The sequence below is a fragment of the Chironomus tepperi genome, unplaced genomic scaffold, assembly GCF_022539635.2.
Source record: "Chironomus tepperi strain 1889 unplaced genomic scaffold, CSIRO-AGI_Ctep_v1 contig_288, whole genome shotgun sequence".
NCBI classification, from domain to species: domain Eukaryota; kingdom Metazoa; phylum Arthropoda; class Insecta; order Diptera; family Chironomidae; genus Chironomus; species Chironomus tepperi.
Window position 1 is genome coordinate 1 of NW_027226410.1, and position 26,992 is coordinate 26,992.

Sequence of the window (26,992 nt, forward strand, 5' to 3'; positions counted from 1 at the left end):
TATCTATAAAGAAAAATTTAAAATGAATAGAGCATCAGTTCAATTTCAGCCATTTAAGGATCAAATCAGAAAAAATATTCAAGATGCAGGAGATTTTGATAGACTTGGAATCGAGTCTACTTTGGGGAAAACTTTGTTTGTGATGATCAGTTTTATTTTAGTAATTATTAGCACGTAGCATGTGTTTGGTTACTAAAAGTCACAGGGATTCAAGTAAATATACCTCTACATCTTTATTTTCCTTATAATTCAAAAACAAAAGGAAGTGCATGAACGTAGTAAAATAATGTCTAAAAAGTCTGCATCATCATCAACAACAACAAGAAGTGTCAAAAATAGATACGAATTAGAAGAAGTTAATTGTGTAATTTCTTCAATTAATCAATACGAATATGGAAGAAATCCATGGATTGCAAGTTATGGAGCGATTTCATACTATCTGGCATACCTTGATGACGAAGTTGATGGGATTAATTACTTAGTTTTTAATAATGTGTATTCAATCTAGTGCTACAACTTGTGTTCATAACTAAATTTAAATATCATTACTGAAGCTCATTTTCATAATTAAATTATAAATAAATTAAAATAAATTCTTTTGATTTCACCTGTAAAAAATTAATATTTATTTTTAATTATTATTTAAAATTAATTTACAGAAAATGATTTTTAAAAATTTAAAATGTCTGTGTAAAGTCTTAAAGCCTAAAATGCATGTATCGGTGAAATTGAGTGTCAACTTAGTATGTGAACCCAGTTTTAGTATCAAAATTAACTCAAACCACATGCTATTAGAAAAATCTAATAATACCTGTAATCATTCAAACAGGAATCTTCTTTGTAATGACGACTTTAATGTTTATGCTTGAAAAATCTAAGATCCACCTATAAAACCAACGATTTTGGCTCACAAAATTTGCAAAAATTTATGAATTGTTGCTCATGAATTTATGTTCGAGATCGAGAATAAAGAGACAATACTGGCGTAAATCGCTTACAAATTACTTCACAATACAATCATTTTCTTCATAACTTAAAGTAAAAATAAACAAATTTATTGCTTTGAATGCTATCATCCTTAGGCGACGTAGTCTTGGCGACTACGTTCCCTAACAGTCAAATATCATGAATTCATGATACAAAACGTACGGTACCTTTAAAACGATATATTTTCCTGTTAGAGGTTGTGTTACACGGGAATATCACATTTTAGAATTCTTTCTGAAATAGTCCAATAGTCCAAAATACCCAATAGTTTCCATAATAAAATTTACGTAAACTATTTTGTTGTAATTATAAATTCAAATTAATATAAAGAAGAATAAAAATTTTTGAAAAAACCAAATTTGTTTTTTTTTGCGCCTTCGTCACTCAGAAATTTTTCGAGAGAGCTTTTTTTTTTTTATTTTCTTCTTTATAGTCTTGCCTATATATACATACACATACAGAATTCTGAAAATATTCTCAGTAGTAATTTTATCGTCTTGTAGTAAACAAGCTCAAGAAATTATCATTTAAAAATGTGCAAAATGCCAACAATTTTTAACTTTAATGCCGTTCGAAGAGCCACTAGAGTTGAAATTCTTAAAGCACTTTTTGTGATTTTAGTTATATCTTTAGTTCTTATGATAATTATTTATTTTATCAACAAATCATTTCACAAATGTGAAGGTCCATTCAGTGACACAGTGCATTTTAAATTTAAAAGATCATCCAAATTATGAGAAACTTTATCATGGAAAATGTATTAAGGAATATCATGGAGAAGAAGATCATAAATTTCCATTTATTGCTCGATTTGTTTATCTCAATGAGACAAGAAAATCTATTTTTTGTTCTGGATCAATGATTAGCGGTGAGTTTTTTGATCCTACAATAAGTTAGCACATCCAGCTGTCATTTTGCAACTTATTGTGTTAATAAATTAGAGTTTATTGATGCAAATTCCCGATTACGAGATTCTATTCTTCTAATGTTATGCGATGTTATCAATTATTTATTCGTCTAGTCGAGTGAATTTTACGTTTTTGTTCGCAGCGTAAATTTTGGCTGTGTTTACGATCTATTTTTAAAATGAAAATCATTTCAATAATATTTTTAGAAATGAATACAGAGCTTGAAGTCGACTAAGATTTTGAGTGAATTATTAATATTGATGTGTTGTTATTATGTGATAAATTGGATTAAATTAATTAGCCAGCTCGATTTTATAAAATATTTGAATAAATTTCGAGCCTTGGATAGATGATCTCGTTAATTGATATCGTAATAGATTATTTAATTCTTTAGATCGCTCAATCTGACATCAATTGACTTACCAATACACTACTAAAACGTATGAGTCACTATACAATTTGTAAATAAATTTGAAAGACAACAACAAGAGAAAGAAGAAGATATCTATTTTTAAATTCATTCATACTTTTCGTTAGAGTGTGAACGCAAACAAAAAAATTGATTGACATTTAAATTGTTCTTATAGAAACGCTTATTGTAACTGCTGCACATTGTCTACATGGCATGGAAAATAACAATATGTAAGAACATTAGAGAAATTCTAAGTATCAATGATGTAATAGGAAACATTTTATTTCTCAGAGAAATTCATTTAGGTGGATCAGCAGAACTGAATTTTAATGACACATTAGTGATCACCAAAGAACATTTTAATATAATTTTACATCCAAAATATGATGATATAAAAATGGTCAATGATATAGCTCTTGTCAAAATTAAACACATAGTCAGACCAACAAAAACAATCAATAGAATTTGCATACCATTACAAGATTCTGCAGTTCCAACTAACTTAACATTACCTGAGTGGGATGAAGAAAATACAGTCGAACATCCAAAAATTCAAGAAATTTTCCTGTCGGGTGTAGATTTATTGAATTGTAGCCAAAGTTTCTATAATTTATTGGAATTTAAAGCATGGAAGAAAATAAATCCGGCACTGAGCCTTAACAATTTGCCAATAGAAGACAAACCTTACAATCTAACTGTTAATTACATCCTGATAACAATCAATCAGTTCTGTGCTGGGGAGAAAAGTAAGTATTAATTTCAGTATTGATTAAATTACGCATTTGCTTATGCACAACAACCAGGCATTGGATGCATAAATGTCTTGAGAATAACGGTTTGCAGCCATAAAATGTGCATTGCCATATCCATAATATTTTTGCATTATTATATGAGCAAATAATCAATAAAGCTTTCATTAATTTTATACAGCACGCAAAAGAGGCAATAGTGGAATGCCAGGAAGTTTTTGAAGCTCTTCCAATGGACCATATACAATTTATGGAGTGCTATCTTATGGAACTAATGATAATCATGAAATGCCGACAGTTTTCACCAAAATATATGAATACCGACATTGGATATTATGTAATGCTTAGATAAGAATTTATTTTAAATAATTATTAATGAAAAGTCAATGATTAAGGCAGGAACAAATTAATAATAATATTGTGAATAATGTTCAAATTAGAAATAAAATCTTTAAATTTTTTAAAAGCTTAATTAATTATTTTTACTGGACATATTTGATAAAGCATAAATAACACTAGCAGACAATAAGCGTAATCGTCTTAATGTTCATACATTTAGACATACACGTGCCTGCAAAATTGAACCTTCTGTTATACAATGACGAAATCAAATGGATAACAAGTTATATTTTAACTCTTTTTCAAGGCCAAACTCTCAAATCTTACACAAAAGATTAAGCATTGAAAATTCCCGTCATTATCAATTGAAGTTGACATTATCTTTACCTTATTCCGTTTCCGTCCAAATTTAATAAATATATTCAATAATGATATTTTGAGTCATAATTTAAACATCACAAACTATGGTACATGATCAGTGTTTCTCAAATCTTCTCATTTCAGAGACAAAAGCGCAAAAATGAGAGAATGAAGACCAAACAAGTTTCAAGTTGAGACTCTTCAAAATATTTTAGTTCATTTCAAAACGTTTAGAAAAAAGGCCACAAAAAATGTGTATCAATTGGGGTGCATTTGAACGAAGACAATTGATTATATTATGTGAAATTCTTGGCTTCATTTCATTAATAATCACAATAGTTTTTGCCATAAGATATTTTATGAATGAATCGTTTGAAGATTGTGCTGGTCCATTTGGAGACACATTTACGTTTGATCCGAAAAAACACAAAAATTATGAATATTTTACACAAGGAATGTGTAGCGGTAAATTCATAGAACGCTATGAAAATGATGATCATAAATTTCCATTTATTGCACGATTAGTTAAGAAAAGAACAACACAAGTCATTTGTGGGGGCTCACTAATATCTAGTAAGTTGTATTCACTAAAATAGTTAAATTTTCTGTCCATTCAAAATTATATAACAAAAAAAAATTAACAAAATTTGATGTTCTTCATGATTTCTAGAAAAACTTGTTCTCACAGCGGCTCATTGTGTGCAGGGAAGATCAAATGAATCGTAAGTAAATTCTAAGAAATGGATGTCCGAACTACCAAGAATCAATAAATTTAAACGATAATGGATTTTCCTACTTACAAGCCTAACAGTCAACTCATCCATTAATGTGATATCTAAATCCAAATATTCTTTGTTATTTCTTAGTTTGACAATTTACCTGGGGGATGAAGAAAACTTGGCAGAATTGAGAATGGTCGTCAAATTTGAAATCATAATCCATCCAAAATACAACAGTGAAACTTATGCAAATGATATTGCATTAATAAAGTTTGTAAATTCTGTCGCACTGTCACCAAAAGTAAATACAATTTGCTTGCCATTTGATGAACCGAATATTCTTGTGAACTTAACATTAAGTCTGTATGACAGCTTATCACTTGTTGATAGTAGACTGTCTGAAAATTTTATGGAAGGATTTGATAAATATAATTGCAGTTTGCAATTTTTTGAGCATGGAAAGCGTGAAGATACGGACAATATATTTTACAGACCTATCGATCCACTTAATCAGTTTTGTGCTGGAAATGAAAGTGAGTATTTTTAATAATTTAAATCAGCAATAATATGTAACTTTTTTAACTATAATTACAGCTCTTCCACAAGGCAATAGTGGATTACCAGCATATGTAAAAAATCATCAAAATAAGCCGTTTACCATTTTTGGAATCACATCGTATGGCACAAAATGAATGACTCAAATGCATTTCCAACAGTTTTTACAAAAGTTCATAGTTATATCCATTGGATTCTTTGCAATGCATCAAGTTAGCAACTCAATTCTTTGGAAAAAACAAAGGAAAGAATACAGTATAACTATGTTATACGGAGATTAATATACGTGGGCATCTTCGAAGTTTTAGTTAATATTTGTCACTCATAAACACACGTGTCGAACCAAATTTTGAATATAATTTTAAATAAGTTTATAAATCCAAAATATGTAAATTCTGAATTCAAATGATATAGATTCCATGAAATAAAATTTTAACACATTTTCATGTGCTAAATGTCTTGAGTAAATAAGCTTCCTACCTCAACATCTGTACTATATTTTACCGTTTTAGCCATGCGTTGAAATTCATCGTTTTTTGTGGTATTTTTAGTGAAGATTTTCTATCGATTTTCATATAAACTATAATATCTGATGACGCAAGAACAAAAATAGATTTTTCATGTCTTCCTCTCAACCAAGCTATGTTCTATGATCGAGTTCAAGTTTACCATAATTTATCAATCTAAATTTAATTTGGTTCCAAGATATCACATAAGAATCAATGCGTAATAAAATATAAATGAACAAAGTTCATCAGATTAGATCATATCGATTTCCACAAATTCATTTACCGCCCACACATCACGTGAATGAATGCTAGCTCAAATCGATAACATTAAGTTACTTTAAATACAAATAGCCAATCATTAAGCAAGGGTGAATCATCGAATTCTCTCAAATTTTTAACAAGTTATCTCATAAGATGAGTTGAAAAAAGAGAGAAAAAATATTAAAAATAAAGTTGCTTAAAGTCCTCAGTCATAACCTGCACAAGCTAACAAAAACATCAAAATGAGTTTTAGATTATTTAATCCGGGCTGTATACAACGAGAAAACCGGTGGACAATAAGAAAATGGTTGTTAGTGATATTTTTTCTAGCACTGATTGTTTTCGTGATTTTTGTATTTGTACATCAGTCATTTTATTATTGTTCTGGTCCGTTCGGTGATAGTAATCATGTAGACCTAAGTTGGCATACCAATTATGATAAGTTTATGAAGGAAAAATGCATAAAAGGTCTTAATAATGGAGTGAAAATTGATAAATTGTCATTTATTGCAAGATTAATACTTAAAAAAACTGAAACAAAAAGAGAAGCCATTTGTGCTGGGACGTTAATAGCTGGTAAGTTTTGTCACAATACGTTGATATAAATAGAAGCTTCATTTTATGTGAAGAAGTTAAAGACGCAATTTATTTAAATATTATTATTCTTCAGAACCTGTTAACCGAATTCGAATTTGTTTTCTATGTCTCTAGATGATATTGCTATAACAGCAGCACATTGTCTAAATAATATAAATTTGGCCGAGTAAGTTGCAAAAATTCCCATTCTTAAAATGTCATATTAATCTATTCTTAATAGGCTAGAGGTCAATATAGGCACTCCACCAAATATAGAAATATTCACAAATTTTGAAGAAAAGGACATAAAAATCCACAAAAAGTATCACAATGAAAAATATTCAAATGATATTGCACTCATAAAATTGAACAGAACAGTCGATCCATCATCAACAACTTCTACACTTTGCATACCATTTGATGAAAAAAATATCCGTAAAAATCTGACAATGGTGAATGGAATACAAAAGATATAGACCTAAATTATCCGAGAATATTGGAAACTACTGTCAATGGAATTAATAATGTCGAATGCGGTCAAGAACTCTATAATCTTGTCGAAGTTGTGCAACGGTCACGTAGTAGTCAAATATCAAATGATGCTATAAATATTAAAGGCACAAAAGAAGTAAATTATGAGCAATTTTGTGCAGCCAATGAAAGTAAGTATTTAAAGTATTGACAAATTTTAAGTATTTTAATCAAATTTTTGCAGCTGTGAAACAAGGAAACAGTGGAATGCCAGTTTATGGCAATGATCTGATAACAGGAGCACCGACTATTTTTGGATTTGTATCATTTGGAGTAAAAGAAGGCTTCGGATCGAATGTACCTACTGTCTTTACAAAAATTTACGATTATCGTCACTGGATCTTATGTAATGCTTATTAAACTAAAGAATTTGAAACGCGGTGGAATCTGAAGGGAATGCTTTTAAATATGCATGAACTGGGGATATTTGATATTTCCTCCTTAAAGATGGACGGCACTTAAATGTAAAAATAAAAAATTTTGAAATATGAACCAAAATTAAATTGAAATTTTGTTAACGGTTTTTTATTTTTCAAATTAAAGTTAAAATGTTATCCAATATTTAACAAAACTGAAAATAATGTATACGATTTTTTGAAAAAGCCAGTTACCTGCTGAAATTTTAATGAAAATTGGATTTAAATTGAATAAAAGCGATTTATAGTTTTATTAAATTGTTTAGTATAAGAAATATTGATAATTTCATTCATAATTGACCTGTTTAAACTGATAATGTAATCTTTGTACCTTTATATGAAAATCATATACTTATAACATGGTATAACAGAAGTTGATCACACTATAAAAAACTGCATTTACATGTTTCAAAATTTCCCAGAAATATTTATAACATTGTTGTGCTCCTGTATTTATACAATCGAATGCTGCAGAGAAAATCTTTTAATTTAACATCAGCATCTCGATCGTGAAGACGTCTTTAATTAAATTTGCTTTTTACGTTTTTAAATTTAATTTTTTCAAAAATGTCTCAAAATTACATTGAAACGAGTAAATCAACAGTAGAATTGAATAAACAGGCATTTGGAAACAGTGCAGTTTCAGTTATAATTCCTGATGAAACTAAAGACAAGTCAAATTGGGAAAAATATAAAAAATATATATTAATATGTTGTTTAGTGCTCGTTATAGTTTTTATTGTGCTTGGAAGTGCATTTGCTTTATATATTTTTTGGCTAAGAGTTGAAACTCAGTTGAAAAATCATAAAAATTATCCAAAATTCATAAACAGCTATACAATAAATAATCTCACGGACTTTATGAATGACTATTACGCATATAACTTACCTGAAGCTCCTTGGCTTGTGAGAATATTAAGGAAAAATATTACTGAACAGCACTCATGCACAGGATTTATAATAGCTAGTAAGTAATTTAATGAAAGCATTCTCTAAGTTAATAGATCACAGGAAATACAATTTCTGCAAAACTTCTGTCGACGCAAAAAGTCACAATCACTTTATTATCCATTTATTTTTGGACAAAAAATCTTAATTTTTATCAGATGTTTCTATTTTGTGATATATTTAATAATATTTCATTCAATCTAGATACATATGTTATTGATTTAGTATAACTGATCCATGAATGAAAACCATGAGTCACAAAGTAAATGTTATCCGCTCGAGATTTTACCCACAATTAATATTAACCAGATAAACGTAGAAATCAAGAGTAAAACAATAAAAACGTGAACGTGTGATAGTGCAAAACCAGTGAATCATCCACATCTTCTGATGTGGTACACTTCACACCGCTTATAATGTTATGCTTGAAAAAAATTCAGATATATAGATTCATGCATAAATACTCGATCACACCTGTAAAATGCTAATATGTGATGTTGAAGCTATGTTAACAGGTTTTCGATTGACATTTAAGGGGAAATTTCAAGTTTTGAATGTACATGGACGAAAGGGGTATTAAAATTTTTTTTGTCCATAATTCAACAAATGCAGACTCACGTTTTTAATTTTCTAAAAAATAAAATTTTTTAATTTAAAATATTTACTTTACGCTTTTTGTAGACAATTTAATATTAACGGCAGCACATTGCTTATATGAAGACTCTGCCATGTAAGTTTACAATAATTTTTGTTTTTAAATTTTTCTTAATAAAATTATTGAATCTGTTCAACAGCACAGGAATCCTTCTCAATCGAGAATTCTTTGACGATAATTTTAATGGAAAGATTTCAAGACAGCATTTGACATTCAAATCTAATGAAGGATATTTAAAGGATGATGATCAGGATGTCGATGAAACAGCTGATATTGGATTGATAAAAATATCACAACCATTGAATTTTTCGAGATCATTTTATCCATTACATTTGCCTTTTGACAGTCCAGAACTACCTCAAAATTTATCTCTCATTCGATGGCAGAATCAAGATCTTGATGATACAGAAGTAAAACAAACGGATATTGAAGTAATGAGTCCTGACGTATGTCAAGGAAAATACAGAGATGAAAAAGATATAACATTTTTCAAAGACAACGATCAAGTTATATTCTGTGCAGATTTTAATTGTAAGCTTGATTTTCCGATAGCCTAAATATATCCCTTCCAATAGTGATTTTCATTTTAGATGCCGAGTCTGTAAAAGGTGAGAGTGGATCACCAGCAATAAAATATTATCAAAACGGTCCTGTTGTTTATGGAATTTTAATATCAGGAGGAAACCAATATTTTAAATTCCCTGATTTGTATTTAGCAACACATGCTAAGCTTGAATGGATTCTAGATAATGCTTAATTAATCCATTATTTGATGTGATATCAAACTCAAAAGAAAGACATTCTTTAATTTATTAAGTTTTTAGATCCTTTTTAAAAAAGAATATGCCGTCCATTGAAAGCAGCCTTGCCAAGTGATCATCGATATTAGATAATAAGAATTGATAAGACTAAGTTTTTATATTGATTATATTTTTATAAAAAAAATTAAAAAAATTCCAATTTTATTATGTTTCTGACCCTATATGAGTATATGATCTCTACGATTTTGCTTGAGGTGGGTCTAAAAATTCGTATTTTTGCGTAATAAGTCATCGCATATATCTCTATGATAGAAAATATGCAGTCACATCATAAATTTAAATTGAGAGCAGAACAGTCATTCGTTTATTTATGACAAATCCATTTGTTTTAAAATTTTGATACACACAAAGTGTGAATAGTAGAAAAATAGGATTCATTGATTAGTAATGTCACAAGCTCAAAATTAAGTTAAGTTAAATATATTTTTCGAAATTTAATTTCACAGCAAAATTATGATGATTGATTTTTACGAAATTAAAGAATGACCCCCACAATAAAGATAAGAATAGAAATTTTCAATTAGTCGGCAGTATTGTCTAGTTTCCCGTTGAATTAAGATGTGACTTGTTTCTTGTGATTTTGTTGTGTCATTAATAATAATATTTATATTTAATAAAACAAACTTATTTATATTTAATATTGAAAAAAGTATTAAACGTGTAAAAACCTAGTTGATGAAACAAATTGCTCATAATCTTACAACATAAACAAAAAGCTGATCAAATACAGTTGAAGATCATATCAATAAAACTAGTTGTCCTAATAGCACCGTGACCGCGGTTGATTTTGTGGATTGTGCCTCATGGGTTTTAAGTTAGCTTGATGTTGTAAGCTGAGATCATAGAAAAATAATACTTTGTGTTTTTTGAACTTTTTTTGACTGAATTCTCACAGACCTTGCTACACCCCTGACAAAAATATAAATAATCTCCTCTAATCAGTGAAATAAGCATATCAATACATTGTGTTACAGATATAAAAACAATTTTTTTGGCACGCAACTTTAAAATGACAATGAAGTTAGCTACGTTGCAGAAGTTATCAAAACAGCGATGACACAGCAAAATCTCAGATTATCTACAACTTAAAATAGTTTAAATTTTGGATTTATTATCTCAGTGACTATACAAAATGTGATTCAACTATAATACTTTTAAAGGATAAACTAATTAAATTATGAAATAAGCATAATTATTAATCAAAAGTTTTGATATTTAAATTTCAAATACTCTACTAAAGCAAATTATTAACAATGGAAGATTATCAGCTATGTCAAAAAGAACTTTTTGAAAAAGTTCTGTCTAAAGTGCGACAACAAGGATACTCGCCAAATTTTGCTTTAAACAACAAAGTTGCTCTTGAAAATGCTATTCAAACCTACATTAGGAAAGCTCCAACAAGAGTTCCTAAAATTGAAGCATTAGGAGCACAGCATACTCTCCGAAAACTTCTAAAAATAAGGCATGTGGCAATGATTACAAGTCTCTCAATTATATTCGGAATCATTATCATCTTAGCAGTATATTCACTGTTCCAATCGTTCTTATATTGCGATGGATTATTCGGTGACTCAATTGTAGGATTATTAAATTGGCATTGGTACTACGATAGATTTAGTTTTAACTATGGACGATTTTACAATCCAAATAATGAAACAAATTTGTATAAATATCCATGGATGGTTAGATTTACATTATCAGAACAAAATTCCACTAATTTCATGTGCTCAGGATTTCTTATCAATGGTTTGTAGTCTTTTCAATTATTTATCCTACCATTTAGCTGCTTGTTATATTCTAGAGTCTAGATGATGATGATTAATGCAATTTAACTCGATTTCAACTCTTTCAGATCGCGACATACTTACAGCTGGTCATTGTTTCTTCCTGGATGAGGCATACGATATTCATCTGGGTGGTACACCTGCCAAAAACTATAGTGATGCAATACGAGTCAAAAACAATCAGTATGAACTATTTGTTCATCCAGAATATAATCACAGTTTAGTGAAGAATGACATAGCTTTAATAAAACTCAACAAGCCAGTAACATTCTCAGAAACTATTCATCCAATTAGATTATCATTCAACAATTTTGATGTTCCTCAAAATTTAACACTAACTGGATGGAATAGTAGTAATCCACATATATTTCCAAAGCTTAGAGAAAGACTGATTCCAACGATTCCAGTGCGACAATGTGAATATAGAATAAACAAAACTATTGAGGACAAGGTTTTAATTGAAGTTTTTACCGGTACAAAAATGTCTTTAAAGTTTTGTGGAGGTGACATTGGTAAAGTCCAAAATTTTATGAGCTTAATAAAAAATTATTAAAAATAATCTCAATTTTTTTAAGACACAAGAATCAAACAAGGCGACAGTGGCATGCCGATTCAATCAATGGACGACAATGGACCAATAGCTTATGGTATAATATCAGTTGGAACTAAATCTAATAAGGATGGATCATCACCACAAATTTTCACAAATATTTATCCATACCTTCATTGGATTTTATGTAATGCTGGAGAAAAGTTCTATAAAGTTCCTAATAAAGGATGATTTTTAGCTTATTTTAGTTTTTATTAATAAATGATATTTAAATAAAGGCTCTAATTTTTGGGGATATAAGAAATTTAGATATTGTCAAACCTCAAAATCCCTACAGTCATCTACAGTCGAAATTTTATGACTTTTTATCTTATCTTCCCAATAAATTGCTCAAACCGTATGTTGACATAAAGTAGCAAAAATATATTGATACACAAATGTTGACAATTAGTCATCCGAGTGACAAGCGGCCTCATATTTAATTTATCGTCGTAAAATGACGTAGCAGTGCCACACTGACTATATTGTACTTACTACTCAACACAGCTAAAAGTATGAATATGACAATAAATAAATTTCAGAGTTAGATTTCAGCCAACAAAACTCCAAAAATGACACCTATCTTGTTCATAGACGAGTGCTTCAATGTTCCATCAAACCCCTGAGATGTTATGAACGACCCCTGAGAGTTTCCAGACACCTAGTCGTTACGTAATCATTCTAATTAAATGCATCTTCCTAGAAAAATTCCTACACTCGTAGACAACATTTCCTCACTGGGATTTTACATATTAATTCACATCAAACTTGACACCTATTCCCAAAACAATAAAATCTAATTTTAAACACATTAATAATGTTAATACTACAGTATAGGTCATGAATTATTAATCACAACTGTTTAATTGCATTCCGATACATCAAAACCCCGCTAGTCTGCCTTTATGCCGGTATAAACAAAAACATTGATGATTAACTTGTTTTGTGCATTTTTTACTCTCTTAACTCTCTCATGATCACAACTGTAAATATTTATAACTCGTTTACCATGTGGATATTTTTTCGCTACATTTTTCATATTCAGTATCTCGCTCACATCGCTCAATTGCTGAGCTTAATAAAATAATAAATAATCGTGGTAATTCCGAACAACGTAAGTCAGTCTGCGTGTGAATGAATTTCTCATTTGACGTCATAAATGTGCCTTGAATGTAAGAAGAAAATTTCACAATCGTTGTAAGGAAGATGTTTGTGTTTATAATCTCCCAGTATTGCTCGATTGTGGCTTAATATTAAACAGAACTTCAAACAGTGAACAAGTCAATTAGAGAATAATTATTTATAATTTAATAATCAAGTTTAAGTTACAATAATCAAGTATTAATCATGAATCAAATAGTGAAAATTCTCATAGCTGTGATAAGTGCGTGTTTTGCAATAGTTTTAGTATATTTTTTAATCTCAAAAGTGAATAATTTTGAACATGAACATCCGAAGGATATTGCATTAAAAGTTAATGAGTCTCATGTACAAAATGAGGCCCTCAAATCAAAATTTATAAATAATTTCAATGAAAATTCACAAGGAGTTATGGAAACAACAAAACGACCTGCCGATAGTCCAGAAAGTTTAAAGATGCATAAAAACTTCAAATTATTTAATAATGAACGATGTGGAGTACATACCGGAGTACACAAAATTCACAATGGAAAGGAAACAGAATTAAAGGCAAATCCTTGGATGGTTGCGATAGTTTATTTCAATGAAAAGACAAATACAACATCGGTTGATTGTGCCGGTACATTAATCAGTGGTAAGTGCGATCCTCGTTTTTCATGCGTTAAAAGTTATGGGATGGAAATTATTGCGGTTATGATTCATAGAAATGGGATCTGTAGTTAATAAAGAAAAGATTAACGATTTTATTGAACAATGGATTCACGTGCGATGAGCTCATGCAGTTAGCAAAATTATCATCTAGCTGGCATTGAGGTAATATGTTGTTATATGTCCATAACGCACGAATAAGGTGCTAATAAAACTCTTTGTTTAACTTTCATTATGCAAATGCAAAAAAAATTAATAAAGTTGACAATAAGCACATTGACATCACAACTTATCTGCTGTTTTGAGTGACTAATTTAAGATTGAATGCGAATTTAAAGCCGCACCCAATCATAAGAATAGCTTAATCAGTTTTATTTCATTTCTAACACAAGATATGATTCGGGTTTCAAGAGAATAATTAAAAAGTTATTAATTGTGCAGAAACTGTTTCATCCACTTGACAAATTCATTGATAATGCTTTATTTGATTAGACATACTCGCAAGTCATAATAATAACAGTAATACTGAGATATGGATTTAATATTAATAAGTTTCTATGACCATACAGAAGTACAATTCAATTATTAATCAAATCTGTTAAAATCAGCACATTTACTCGTGGACACAAGATTGGCATCAATATTTTGAGTATGACTGTGTTTTGTTTTGAATTCTTATTCTCAAAGCTGGTCTAATTGAATATTTTAAAGCATTAGTCACGTCAAACGTGTGTCTCATCATTTGCTTAAACAATATCCACATAATAACAATCTCCGCAAATACTAGTAGTCAATAAACACTTAATAGACGATATTTGTAAAATATTAAAAACGCAACAAAATAGTGAAAGTTAATCAAGGTAATATCAACTCAATACATCTGACGACTCGTGAATCTGCGTCATTCCAATGCAGAAAGTTGATCATGGTGTAATATAAATGCATTCATGGGATAAAAACCATATGAAACATGTAAAATAATTACTACCATGACGCAAATAGTATATGTTTTAAAATATAATTTGAACTGTAAACCTGAATGAATTTTAATGGAATTCCTTGATGATTCATCGGTTCAGTCAGCATAGAATCTCAAAATGTCTTATGGGCATTTATTACTCATGAAACAGTAACCATAGTAGGTTGAATAGAATGAACATGCAATGACGTTAATTTTGTCTAAATCTAAATTATATCATCAATTTTTGGGGATTTTACTTCTGCATAATTGTCATTCCAGAAATAGTCATCAAATTTCCCTTCTTTTAACTTTAATTTTGCAAAAAAATTCCTAATTAAATTAAAATGAGCTTCAAAGACGTCAACTATTTAATTCCGATGACATTAATAGTTTGAATTTCTTCTTCCTATAAAGCAATTCAATCGATTTCCTAAACAATATGAAGATGCCGGGGAATTTTCTGTTAATTTAAATATCAAACTAATTTGTTTTTTTTTTTATAGAAAATCTAGTTCTCACAGCAGCACATTGCCTACAGTCCAAAACACCGTAAGTAAATATACTAACAATTATCATTAAAAGTCCCACAAAGTCCCAAATAAATCCAAAATAATTATCAAATATATTACAATGATCCTAAGGCTGCATAATATAAAGCCATAATACTATACATGTACTTTAAAATCCTTACAAATTTCACACAAATCCACAACATTAAAATTCACAAAAGCCTTTTATTATTCACATAAAAGAGACCAAATACTTCCCACAAAATTTCAATTCCGATAATTTCCATATTGATTACATTCACAAAACCTCATAAGCTACACAAATTTGCTTCCGTTCTTATCGCAAAAATTAAAGCACTCATCTTGAAAATCCCCAAACACAAATTTTTGCCTTTTCCTTCTTCTTACCTCTTTTTTATTTCTCATTCACACAGCATTGCAGTAAGACTCGGCGATTACAATTTAGCATCGGATCCCGATTGTGTTACAAATAATGATAATAAGATTGAATGTGCTGAAAAAGTACAAGAAATTACCAATTTTACACTTAAAAGACACGAACATCATTGGCGACAAGTATTTGAGGATATTGCATTAATAAAATTGAATGAACCGGCTAAATTGCATCAGGAAAATATCAATACAATTTGCCTGCCATTTGCTCAAGACAATGTCAGTGTTGATGATGTCTTTTACATTACTGGATGGGGAAGAATTGACAACAATAATACATTTTCGAATGTACTTTTGGGGACCTATGTTGATTATGTTACACACGAGGATTGCAGAAAGTCAATAAGTTCAACATTAACTAAAGGACACATCTGCGCTGGCAGCGAAGATGGCAGTGATAGTTGTAGAGGTAAATTAATCATTTACTGCTTACTTACAAATATACTAAATTTCATTTCTGATTCAACAGGTGATTCAGGTGGTCCACTTACACAACTTCGTTACCTTGACGAGAAGATAAGAGCAGTTCAGTATGGAATTGTATCGTATGGTCCAAAAGGTGACTGTGGAAAAGGTCCAGGTGTATATACAAATGTTCATCGATATCTGCAATGGATTCTGAACAATGCTGATTTATAAAACTTAGAACAATTTTTATCAAAGCCTAATATTAAGGTTTATAGGAGACTAAAACATTAATCCATAAAAGCATGTAAATTAGCCACATCGTGCTTTTAACTCAAAACTGATCGCATTTATAAATTCCCCATTACATTAACAACAACTCAATATTTACTTTTAAGACATTACATTTTGTAAAAATAAAGATTTTAAGTCATAAAATGCAAACGTGAGACTTTTATTGCCTCATTAAAATTCCATTTAGTCAATACATAGTAAAGCTGATGGTTGGTTTTTCATCACTAGCTGAATGTAGACTGTAATATAAATCTTTTTGGATCTGTTGACAGTATTCCCGAGTGATGATGTAATGTCCAGTTGATGACAAGTTCTAACTTATTTTTTTCGAATGATTGATAAGCAGTAATCAGCTATAGAACCTGCTTCAGGAGGCCTTAAGTCACAATTGATCTCTATGTCAAGCGAATAACTTTAAAATTGTGTCTTAAAAGCTTATTCATAGTAGAAATCAAGCTAGATATTCCTTTAATATACTCAATCTATTCAAATACATATGAACCATCCACCCAAATTTAGAAATGCTTAGATTAGGATTGTAACATTTCATTTTTAAAGATAAACAAAACTCAAATATTGAATCAATTTTTCACATCCTACGCTAAACAATTTCTTATTTTAGGTAAATTTATAAACACCAAGAAAATTGCAATTGAATAATAATTGATACAGACACGTGTCTACAAACAAGAATAGATGGATCTAGATTGGGGAGGATATGCCTACGAGTTCGATTTTTTTCTAAAAAGTATTGTGTTTACCAAGCTTTCGATCATTCTACAACAAGTATGAATTTATTTACGGTATATGTTTAGCTACAAATGGAGGTGACCTTGAAGTGGACTGAACACAAAAGATGCATAGAGTTGTGTAAAACTATGACTATATCGACGATTATGATTGCATTTCCTGTGACACACCACATTTATTCGCATTATCATTGGAAATTTATAGTCTTAATGCTGTGCATTACTTATATAGGTCAGTTCTTAATTATGACTGTGCGTCACTCTTAGTCAACTCCCCAAACATGCAAACTCAAAAATACAAGTTTTACAGTCACTCAAAAATTCCATAGCTTTATACATCAATATAGAATTAAAACATTATAATAGTCTTAAAGAATTAAGCCACACGCTCCAAAACCTCAACGAAAATAATTGAAAAATTTACGAATTAAATATTTTGTTCTTTTTTGCGGTGTGAATTTTCATTTTCTCTATCCTCATGCAGGCAGCATAGTACAAGTGTATATGTGTACGTACTTGAGGGTGTCGCTTTATAGAGCACCCATAAATCTGCGGTTGAAAAATGTAGAATGTGATTTATGCGAGTACGTTTTCAACGATGTTAATGCTCTCGAAACACATAATAAAGAATATTGCTAATGGAATAAAATTTACAGCTTTTCAAAGGACACCTAAATACGTAATTTATTAAATGAAATTTATTGGAAATGACAGTGTGGAACATTATGCATATATTGATGTGATTATTAATATCGAGCTTATTAGATGATTGTACTCGTTAAGTGCTTAAGCCATCTGTTAAGGATGATCTGGATGTATGGGGATGGAAGATGTCTTGATCCTAGGGTACCTTAACTTGATACTGGCATATGTATATCTATACAAAGCATAAATATAACGACATCTGAAAATCAGAAATAATCAAGCATCTGTGAGCCTGTGGGAGCAAGGATCCTTTCCTATGCACCTCCTATACCCAAAATCCCATATCATCTCATTCCATAAGCTCTACTCAATCACATGCCTCCCCATAAAAAATCCAAAATTATATACATAAAATATTCACAACATAAATGATTGAAATTAAATTATTAGCATCACCGCAACACACACACAAAAATGGAGAGCTTTTCTTCTTCATTCCCAGAGCATCTGTAGATGAAAATAATTTAATTCAATTTTATAATCGATTGAGAAAGTATTGAGTCTGTGGAAGAAAATTCAATAGCTTATCGGTTCAATTTATTGAATTATTAAAACGTCTTTATCTTCATCTTCATCAACAGATGAACGCGATGAGAAGTGTAAAATTGAATTGATGGTTCCCGATTAAGGGGATTTACAATGTTTGCGGGTTATGAGTTGTGGAATTATGGAAATTGCTTAATACGATGTGAATTAGATGATGAAAAATTGAATAGTTCATGAATATAATAGGAATTGGTGGGTGTGGGACTTATTATACTCAAAATTAATAGTAAGGAATCATGTATGGTGTCTGCAATAACCTCACATATCGATAATATACTGCCTTAAATTCCAAAAAACCACATAAAATCCATAAAATATCTCACTTTAAATTTAATAGCATCGAATCTTTATTTCAACCCTAAAAAGCATAACAAGCCTATCGATTTCACAAGCCTTAAATTCAACCACAAAATCCTCCCATATAAAAACCTTTAAGCAGCATCAACTTGACATTCTCATACAGTTTCTCTGATATTTTGTCTTCTCATACCTCATGCATCGTCAGATAAAAATTTTGCTGTATTTTGTAGTTTTTCTGTGAGAGCAGTGAGGCAGGCAGGCAAGCCTCTTAGTAAAAGAACAAACAAAGCAAAGTCTTGAATATAAATACCTTAAACAGAGGGAAAAAAAGGGAACAGAAACTGTATGAGTACGTATGTTTTTCTTTTTAGGATATGGTAAAAAAAAGCTATAGCTGCTCATGAATTATTCATAAAACTTTCATTCGATAAACACTCGCCATGAAAATGACCTTTTGAACTGTACTGTATATATCCTGAGAATATAAACACTTTCATAAACATTTGATAACACTTTTTTTTTTGTTTTTTGGAGTCTCATATGTGGCTTTTTCTCATGTGTGCCTGTCTCACTTACTCATTCATTTTGTTACTCATAATAAGTGTAGATGATAAGCATGTACGGAATGAAGTGTATGGAATTATTATTGTTAGTAATATTGTGAGTTTATGCAGATATGATTCAATGGAGATTCCAAAGGTTCGTAATTTCATTTTGTTTTTAAACTTTCATGAAATAAGAAGATTGGGATATTTTTCATATTGATCATTGCTGTACAGAGACTTTAAAGGAAGGCAAAACTACTTTTTGTGTTTCATTTGGAAGTTAGAATGTCTACTTTAGAGAATATAATGCTAGAACTGAAAATGGAGTAGGAAAGGTCATAATGGCAAATGGTGCTGGATCCTTTTTAGGACTAATCAGATAGCATCTGGCTTAGAGTTAGACTGAACAATTTAATGAAATTTCTGATCTTTGAGCTTAAAATGACAGCATTTTCTATGACTAATGGGTGAAAATCCGATCCTAGTCCAGCATTACTCTAGATCCATGCAATATTCGATGAAATCTAGTCTCAAATCAAAGTCAAGTAGTGAAATAGGACTTTCGGTCATTAATAATCCGTGTGCTTTCCAGGAACCTTAATCATACACTCCAATTTAACATCACCAAATAAATGAATTTAGGATCCTTCTTTGAACAGAATTGCACTCATTTTACACGTAAACAGACACTATAAGCATATACCTCAAGACTGACAATTCAGATACAAAATCCTAATTTACTCAAAACAACATATCCACCCTAAAGTTCACATAAATTAATCTAAAGTGCCTTTCCACATATTAAAAATTATCTCTCGACAACAAAAGGTAAGTGAATATTTCTTTTTTTACATGTCTCAACGTCTCTACATCATGCATGCATAACACACCTTTCAGTTTCTCACTCAAAATACAGTTAATGATTTTTAATGTAGAATAAAAAAAAAAGTTTTTTTTTGTGTATTATTACTAAACAAATTTTTTTCGAGAAGGGTTATATCCTGTGTTATATGTTAAACCAACATGCGTGTTCCTACCAAAAAAAAAATTCATATTTAACTTGATGAATGAGTAAATTAGAAAGTTTTTGGGACTGCTTTTTCTCTTGTTCTGTTGTGTTTGAGTTAATGAAATAAAATATATAAAAATTTTGTTTTTTTGTGTATATTATAATAATTTAAATGATGGTAAGTGATAGAGATGTTTAATTTTGTAAAACACAAAGTGTAATTTCTGTCATGAGAATTTTTTTTATTGCCTCTGTTTGCTTGAGGTACTTTTTTTTTGTTGTCTCAGACATTGATGTGGGTTTGAGAAATTTTTGATGGAATTTTATTGAATTTTCTGAACTTTTTTTAAGGGGGTAGGCTAAGTTGCTTAGTCACGTGGCAACATTTATGATTTCTTTATTTATGAAAAAATATTTTGTGTCTTTTTCTTAAAGCAATCTTTAATGAACATCTTTGTAGCTTGACTGGCTATATGAAGAATATTAATGATAGCTTTAGGAGACATACTTAACTAGATGACTAAGTTAAGCTATATTATATGAGCTAATGAGAAGAGAACTTGTGGACGACCAAAGAACTTTTGGAAGGAAGCTGACAGTGTGGCACTTGTTATTGGAAATTTGCAGACGGAAGAAGCTTTAAGCGATGAGAACTAGCTTTAGACGCACATTGCTCTGTCCGGGTAATAGTACTGAAGATCAAAATTCTAGAGCTCTAAGCATTTTGATTCAACTAGTGTACAGTTATCAATCTTAATGCGTCGAATAAGACTGATTGTATTGATACCTATTAAAGCCTGCTATTAAATATAATGCGTATTATCTAAAGAGACTCAAGACATAAAGTCTCAAAATACCAGCAAATTGGCAAAACCTTCACCCAAAACCCGAATCTAGCCATCCACCATCAATCACCTTTAATGAATAATTCTCTCAAACATTCAACCCAAATCAACCAATGAAGCTCATTTTTCATCAGCTGTACAATCAATAACAATAACAATTATTGAGTTGACAGCCTTAAAAGTGCCTTTAATTTTTTGGAATGGATTTTTTAAAAACAATGGATTGTCCCTTGATCAAAATAAGAGCGAATTTCATTCTACTTACACAATAATCAATATTCAATTAATGTAATTGCTTTAAAGATTTTTTTGCTTCCTTTTTTTCTCTCCTTCCTCGTTATGTTGAATGAAAAAGCATCTTCGTGTACATTTTTGTGTATTATATATTATTTTTTATCACAATGAGAAGCGAAAGCATAAGTGGAATGAAAAATTGTGTGTGAAATTCACATAGGGCGCTTATGCAAACAGCAGGGATTCTTGATTACCTCACTCGACATGCTTTGTTACCTCTATTGAACATGGAATACTGTATTGAGCTTTGTGGAGTGAGGAAATATTCTGAGAAAAAAATTGGACGAGGTGAAGGAACTTGAGTTTGGATTTGGTTGTTTTGTTGCATTAATGAAGCTGCTAATGCTTGGAGACAAGTAAAAAATTGAACCGGATCAATAATTTTGAACCGGATCAATAGATTTGAACCGGATCAATTAGTTTGAACCAAGTCAATTGTTTTTGAACGGGATCAATTAGTTTTGAACTGGATTAATTGGCATTCCCTTGCAAGTTTCCATCCCTTTATCCCCACGGAATCTAGCCAAGAAGAACAAAAGAAGTAAATAGGAAGAAGAAGAAAAAAAAATTCATTTTTCCTCCATCGATTCTTTTTTACTTTCTCGACTCATTAAGCAAAAATCTGCTTAATTAATGCTTTGCGTGCTCATTGCTGATACCATTGCGAATTGAATTCTGCCTTTGTTTCGATAATGATCTACTTGTTCTTACCTTTCTCAGTTCTGCTTTTATACACACTTTTTTTCCTGTGTTCTTTCAATTATAAAATATAATATGGTGCTATGAGCTGTATGAGGAAGTTGCCGCTTAATCATTTCTTACGGTTTCCTGGTTTTTTCGTTTTATTTTTTTCTGAAAATGAAATAAAATAGGAATGAAAAATTTGATAAGTAAGGAAAGGTTGTGAGAAACTCACAGAGCAAAAAAGAGTTTTCAAACCAGGTGAGTGATTGAATGTCTTCAAATTGAGTTTCGAACTCATTTCCTTAACAAATAATCAAGGAATATTTCTTCAAAGCCATAAAAGCTTCTTTCAATTTTAATAACAATTTGCTAAAATTCAAACACTTTTCAAACACTCCTAATAGTCCCCAGAGTCTAATCTATCCCCAACATTCAGTCAGTCACCAAAAGTGCCACAATAATTAATCTTGTCGCTCCAATTTGCTGTCAAAAACATTCAAAATAAGTACTAGAAATGAATTAATGTCTGTATAATAATAATAATAGCATGAAAAGAAACTTTTGCTGTTATGAGCATATGGAGGCATATCTTACATGGTGAGGCATGTTAAAAAGACTTCAAGACATTTCACAATTCAAACTTTTGCAATTTGTCACATGTTAATGTGCGTTTGTTCATAAATTATGTTACAATAGAATAAGAAAAGTTTGTAGATGTGATATTAATGTTGTTAAGTAAGAAAGAAAGAAAATCTGTAATTTATACAGCATTATGTTGTTCACTGTGTTGATAATTTTTCTTTTATTGCTTTGTAATGAGAAAAGACTTTTTAGCGAGCTTGTAAGTGAGCAGCTTTTTGTTCATGTGAAACAATTTTTATGGGTTAAATTTTTTCTCATAGATTTTAAAGGGTTGGAAGCTTTTGGGAGGAAGTTGTCGATAGAGACAGCATTGCATCTTCTATTGGAAATTTTCAAACGGAAGCCAGTGATAGAGTCGGTTTATGAGCCATCTGAGTGACGGGAGTGCCATGGATCAAAATTTTTGTACAACTTGCGAAGTAAGTAACAAGCTTTGGGATTTTTGTAGCTTTAAAAATCATACTTGCTTTTATCTAGTTGCCTCTCTTAATTGGCGTCTAAAACTGAGTCTTTCTATGTCAAACAGCTTCTATAGGAACAAGAGATTGTCTAGTAGCAGAAAAGTTTTCAGGATTAAGTCCACTGATAGATTCCAGAATGTATAATGATGCCTTATATACCTAATAATCAATTGTCGAAGTATCCAACCCTCGCACAACCTTCTTCTATATACATATGCGATATTTTTCCAATTAAAAATTTGTTCCAAACTTTTTACTTTGAAATTTATGACAAATTTTTAGTAAACATTTTTAATGGCACATGTTTATAAATGCTTATTTTTATTTTGTAGGAAATATTGAGAAAATTAATTTAAAGTTTTGCTTGTTCTTTACATTAAAAAAAATGTTTTTGTTCCTGATGTAACGTGAAAAATTTGCACAGAAAAGCTTGTAAGCCTGAAAAAGTTTTCATGTTTGGTTTTAAGATTTATTTTGCATTACTTGCGGGTGGAATGAAGGTACATGAGCGACTAAGACGCACAAAGACTGCAATTAAAATCTCACCAATCTAATAGTACCAGTAATTAGCTCTAAGGCTGTATCTTCAGCTGAAAATGGAAATAATTCGCAATATGATACTCACAATAAAACAAAACTGTTTTTCCTTAATTATAATTTCACTTTATTTTTTACATTTTTTTTTTCATTCTCGATTTTGTTCTTCATGTTCCTTAAAATTTTTTTCTACATCTTCTTAATAATTTTTTATTCATTTATTCTCTTAATATTCTATTCCATTAATTAGCTCAAATAAAACTTAATATCTAATTTCATCTCTTTGCCATTATGTTCCTCTCATTCTCTTAATTAAATTTACTTTATCATCATTATCATTTATTTACTGCTTCTTCTTCTTTTTTCTTCATCGTTTATCCTCCCCGAGCGATGCTTAAAATTAAGTGGTTGTCGCTTGGCAGTCAGTTAACATTTTTCTTGTGAAATTTCATTAGATGATGGCCAAAGCTTCAACTTTTTAACTTTTTTCAAGGTTTTAAAAGTGAAATTTGTTGGATTTTTGTAGAAATTTGAAGGCTTAACCTAGGTAGGAACTTATTAAAATTATAATAAAATTTTAAACTTTTTCAGAGCTCGAAATAGACACACTTACATTCGATTTTACTATAGTTAAGTTGCTTCAAAGTTCACTTAAAATAATAAACTCGTCTTGAGCCGACTCGACTCTACTTCGAGTTCTGTCTGATTCTAATCAATCCTTAAAATACCCAAAATTCAAAAACTTTTACTAAAGTCATAAAATAAGTTAGTAAACCATTAGTAAAAATAACCAATAAAATTTCATTACCCCAACTACTGCTAATAAAATAACACTTAGTCCAATAAAACCCTCAATAATCTACAAAAATCAGAACAAATTTCACCAAACAGCGCTCGAGTTTCGCTCCATTATTCACATACTTTACCACATTATTACAGCTTTGTATTTTTTTTTTTACTTAAAAATAATATTATACAACACTTATTTTTAAGGTACATTCATATATAAAAAAAGTCTCATTAAGTTTTTTTTCTTCTTCTTCCTTTTCTTCCTTAAAAACTTTTTGTTTTTTTGTAGCAAAATTTTTTTTTCGATTTTTTTACAATTTTTTTTTCATCAGTTTTCCCCCGTTAAAAACCAATTTGTATTTTGTTGTTAATTTACAGAAAATGAAGGAACTAAATTGGGTTGGTATGTCTAGGGATGGCAATTAGTGGTTGTATCATTAAGGGTAGTCATCCTAGTTGATTTCTGATCTTTGCAACTGAATTTCATAACTATTGAAATTCGTAAGAATCATTGAAATCCATCCAAGTAAGGTCACCATCCCTAGACCAACCTTACAAAATAAAGTTCAAACAATCATCAACTTTAAATGAACCTTTCCAGGTGGTCATGACAGAGAAAATGCAGAAAAGTTCATAAAATTAATCATTACTCAGCTTAAAAATATTAATAACAAAAATATGCGAGCATGCGGACGTCGGAGAACTTTTTCACAATAACAATCTTATTACACCAGATTACATTATATGATGTTATTACATTCACGTTTGCTAAGCGTGAATTGAGATTGCAAATAGAAAATTATTGTATATTAAATGATTAAATGATTTGCACATATTGATCTAAATGGCTATTAAGATCATGTTACTAACAATTAAGTTGTTAATTTCATAATAATTAACTGAATCACAATCTCAGGTTGATATTTCTCATACAATAATAAGAAGCTTATTTACACCATTGCAGTCTAAACAAGTTATTTGCTGACTATTAAATTACAACCTCATGTGAGTTCATTCATTGCTATAGTAACCGGTTCTCAGATCAGATTAATAGGAAAGCAAAAGCTATAATAAAACTTAAAATATATCTAATTAATATCACTTATTTATGATCATCCCTCGCGCATTCAGATTGATTTTAATGAGAAATCATGAGAATGCCGACAGTAGTAAGCTGCAAACTAGCACAATTCTGACAGATATTTGTAAAATAAAATGAAAGAGATTTATATTGCTGAGGTAAGGGAAATTGCGGACGAGATTAAAGGTTCAGATTGCGTTACCAGCAATTAGTCTCTGGATGCTTATGCTCTCTTACAATTCTATAAACCATAGATCATTGCACCCTTAAAACAATAATAATTATATCCTGCTCAAAATAAGCATTTAATGTTTCAAACCATTTAAATTTCACTAATTGAGTCATTTCTATCTTCCTCAATTCCATCTCAACAAAAATATAAATGCAGCACTTTTTTCTGCAAATGCTTTTCTGCAAAAAAATCTCAAGTGTGTGTCTAAAATACTCGAATTAAGAGAGAATAACTAGTATGCAATTTTTATGAGACACGATAGACTGAAGAAAGTGCAACATTAGCAAGTGTCTAGAGCAATTTTACACTTCAGAAAGATTGTTAAGGAATAACATGCAGATTCCATGTAAGACTAAATGAGCATCATATGAATGCCCAAGAGGATTTCACAATATCCCACTCACGATGTCTATGCTAATGGATGGAGGTGTAAAGCTCTTGTGGATGGTTTTTCTATCTGCTGAATGATCTTTGGGTAGTTTTAGGTTTGTAGAGGTTTGGTGTGATTTTTATTGTAGCTTATTAGTCAGTTTTTAATGTTTTTGACTTCAATATGAATTTTTCAGCTTTGACACATAAATTGAAAGTTCAGTAAAGTATTGTGACTTTGAAATGAATCAGAAATAGTGTGAATGAGACTGATTCTGATTTATCATAGTTTTTGTGACTTCTAGAAAGTTGTATCATTTCCACATTTCGAAAAAATTCCTCTTTAATGTAATTTAAAGTGCCAAAGGGAACAGACGTGTTTTTGATTCGCTTCGCAATTAATTCAAAATTCTCAAAAGCTTCCAACAAAGGTTAAAGTTTCGAATCTCAGTCCAACTTGTTCAGACGTGTTTTGACTTGTTCGGCAAAATGGTAGAAACAACAACAAATCTCAACAACGAGGAAAGTAACCAAAAACTTTCGAAAAAACAACCTGAATCTCAACAACAAGATTCAGCACCCGTGACAACTCTCAGCTATAAACAACGAAAAGCAACATGACATTGAATGGAAAATCTCAAAACAAGACAACAATGGATCAATTCGTCCAACCAT

At 30.2% G+C, this 26,992-nt stretch overlaps 2 protein-coding genes and 1 long non-coding RNA gene across 4 annotated transcripts; all 3 read left to right on the forward strand.

Moving 5' to 3' along the window:
- The first annotated feature begins 3,996 nt into the window (after positions 1 to 3,996).
- Positions 3,997 to 12,365, forward strand: LOC139092069 (chymotrypsin-like protease CTRL-1). 2 transcript variants are annotated; one of them, XM_070642351.1, is made up of 3 exons: positions 3,997 to 4,328; positions 11,599 to 12,042; positions 12,106 to 12,365. In XM_070642351.1, exons 1-3 carry the CDS (start codon positions 4,007 to 4,009, stop codon positions 12,309 to 12,311), a joined length of 972 nt encoding a protein of 323 aa, XP_070498452.1. In that variant the 5' UTR covers positions 3,997 to 4,006; the 3' UTR covers positions 12,312 to 12,365. The 2 variants fall into 2 exon arrangements, with proteins under 2 accessions (XP_070498452.1, XP_070498453.1); XM_070642352.1 differs by lacking the exon at positions 3,997 to 4,328 and adding an exon at positions 11,386 to 11,492 and having other exon boundaries at positions 12,106 to 12,359.
- Positions 6,024 to 7,358, forward strand: LOC139092070 (uncharacterized). The gene is made up of 4 exons (XR_011544567.1): positions 6,024 to 6,375; positions 6,511 to 6,562; positions 6,617 to 7,037; positions 7,091 to 7,358. It is a non-coding gene; the product is annotated as an uncharacterized lncRNA (long non-coding RNA).
- Positions 12,366 to 13,184: 819 nt separating the features above from the next.
- LOC139092071 (venom protease-like) lies at positions 13,185 to 16,679 on the forward strand. The gene is made up of 4 exons (XM_070642353.1): positions 13,185 to 13,893; positions 15,372 to 15,417; positions 15,812 to 16,239; positions 16,300 to 16,679. Exons 1-4 carry the CDS (start codon positions 13,467 to 13,469, stop codon positions 16,467 to 16,469), a joined length of 1,071 nt encoding a protein of 356 aa, XP_070498454.1. The 5' UTR covers positions 13,185 to 13,466; the 3' UTR covers positions 16,470 to 16,679.
- Positions 16,680 to 26,992: the final 10,313 nt, after the last annotated feature.

Excerpts from the sequence above, each read along its gene's own strand:
- LOC139092069 (XM_070642351.1), top strand. The coding sequence starts at position 4,007 with ATGTGTATCAATTGGGGTGCATTTGAACGAAGACAATTGATTATATTA. Across the intron at positions 4,329-11,598 it reads TGGGGGCTCACTAATATCTA|ATCGCGACATACTTACAGCT; the intron begins GTAAGTTGTATT and ends CAACTCTTTCAG. Across the intron at positions 12,043-12,105 it reads GTTTTGTGGAGGTGACATTG|ACACAAGAATCAAACAAGGC; the intron begins GTAAAGTCCAAA and ends AATTTTTTTAAG.
- LOC139092071 (XM_070642353.1), top strand. The coding sequence starts at position 13,467 with ATGAATCAAATAGTGAAAATTCTCATAGCTGTGATAAGTGCGTGTTTT. Across the intron at positions 13,894-15,371 it reads TGCCGGTACATTAATCAGTG|AAAATCTAGTTCTCACAGCA; the intron begins GTAAGTGCGATC and ends TTTTTTTTATAG. Across the intron at positions 15,418-15,811 it reads TGCCTACAGTCCAAAACACC|CATTGCAGTAAGACTCGGCG; the intron begins GTAAGTAAATAT and ends TCATTCACACAG.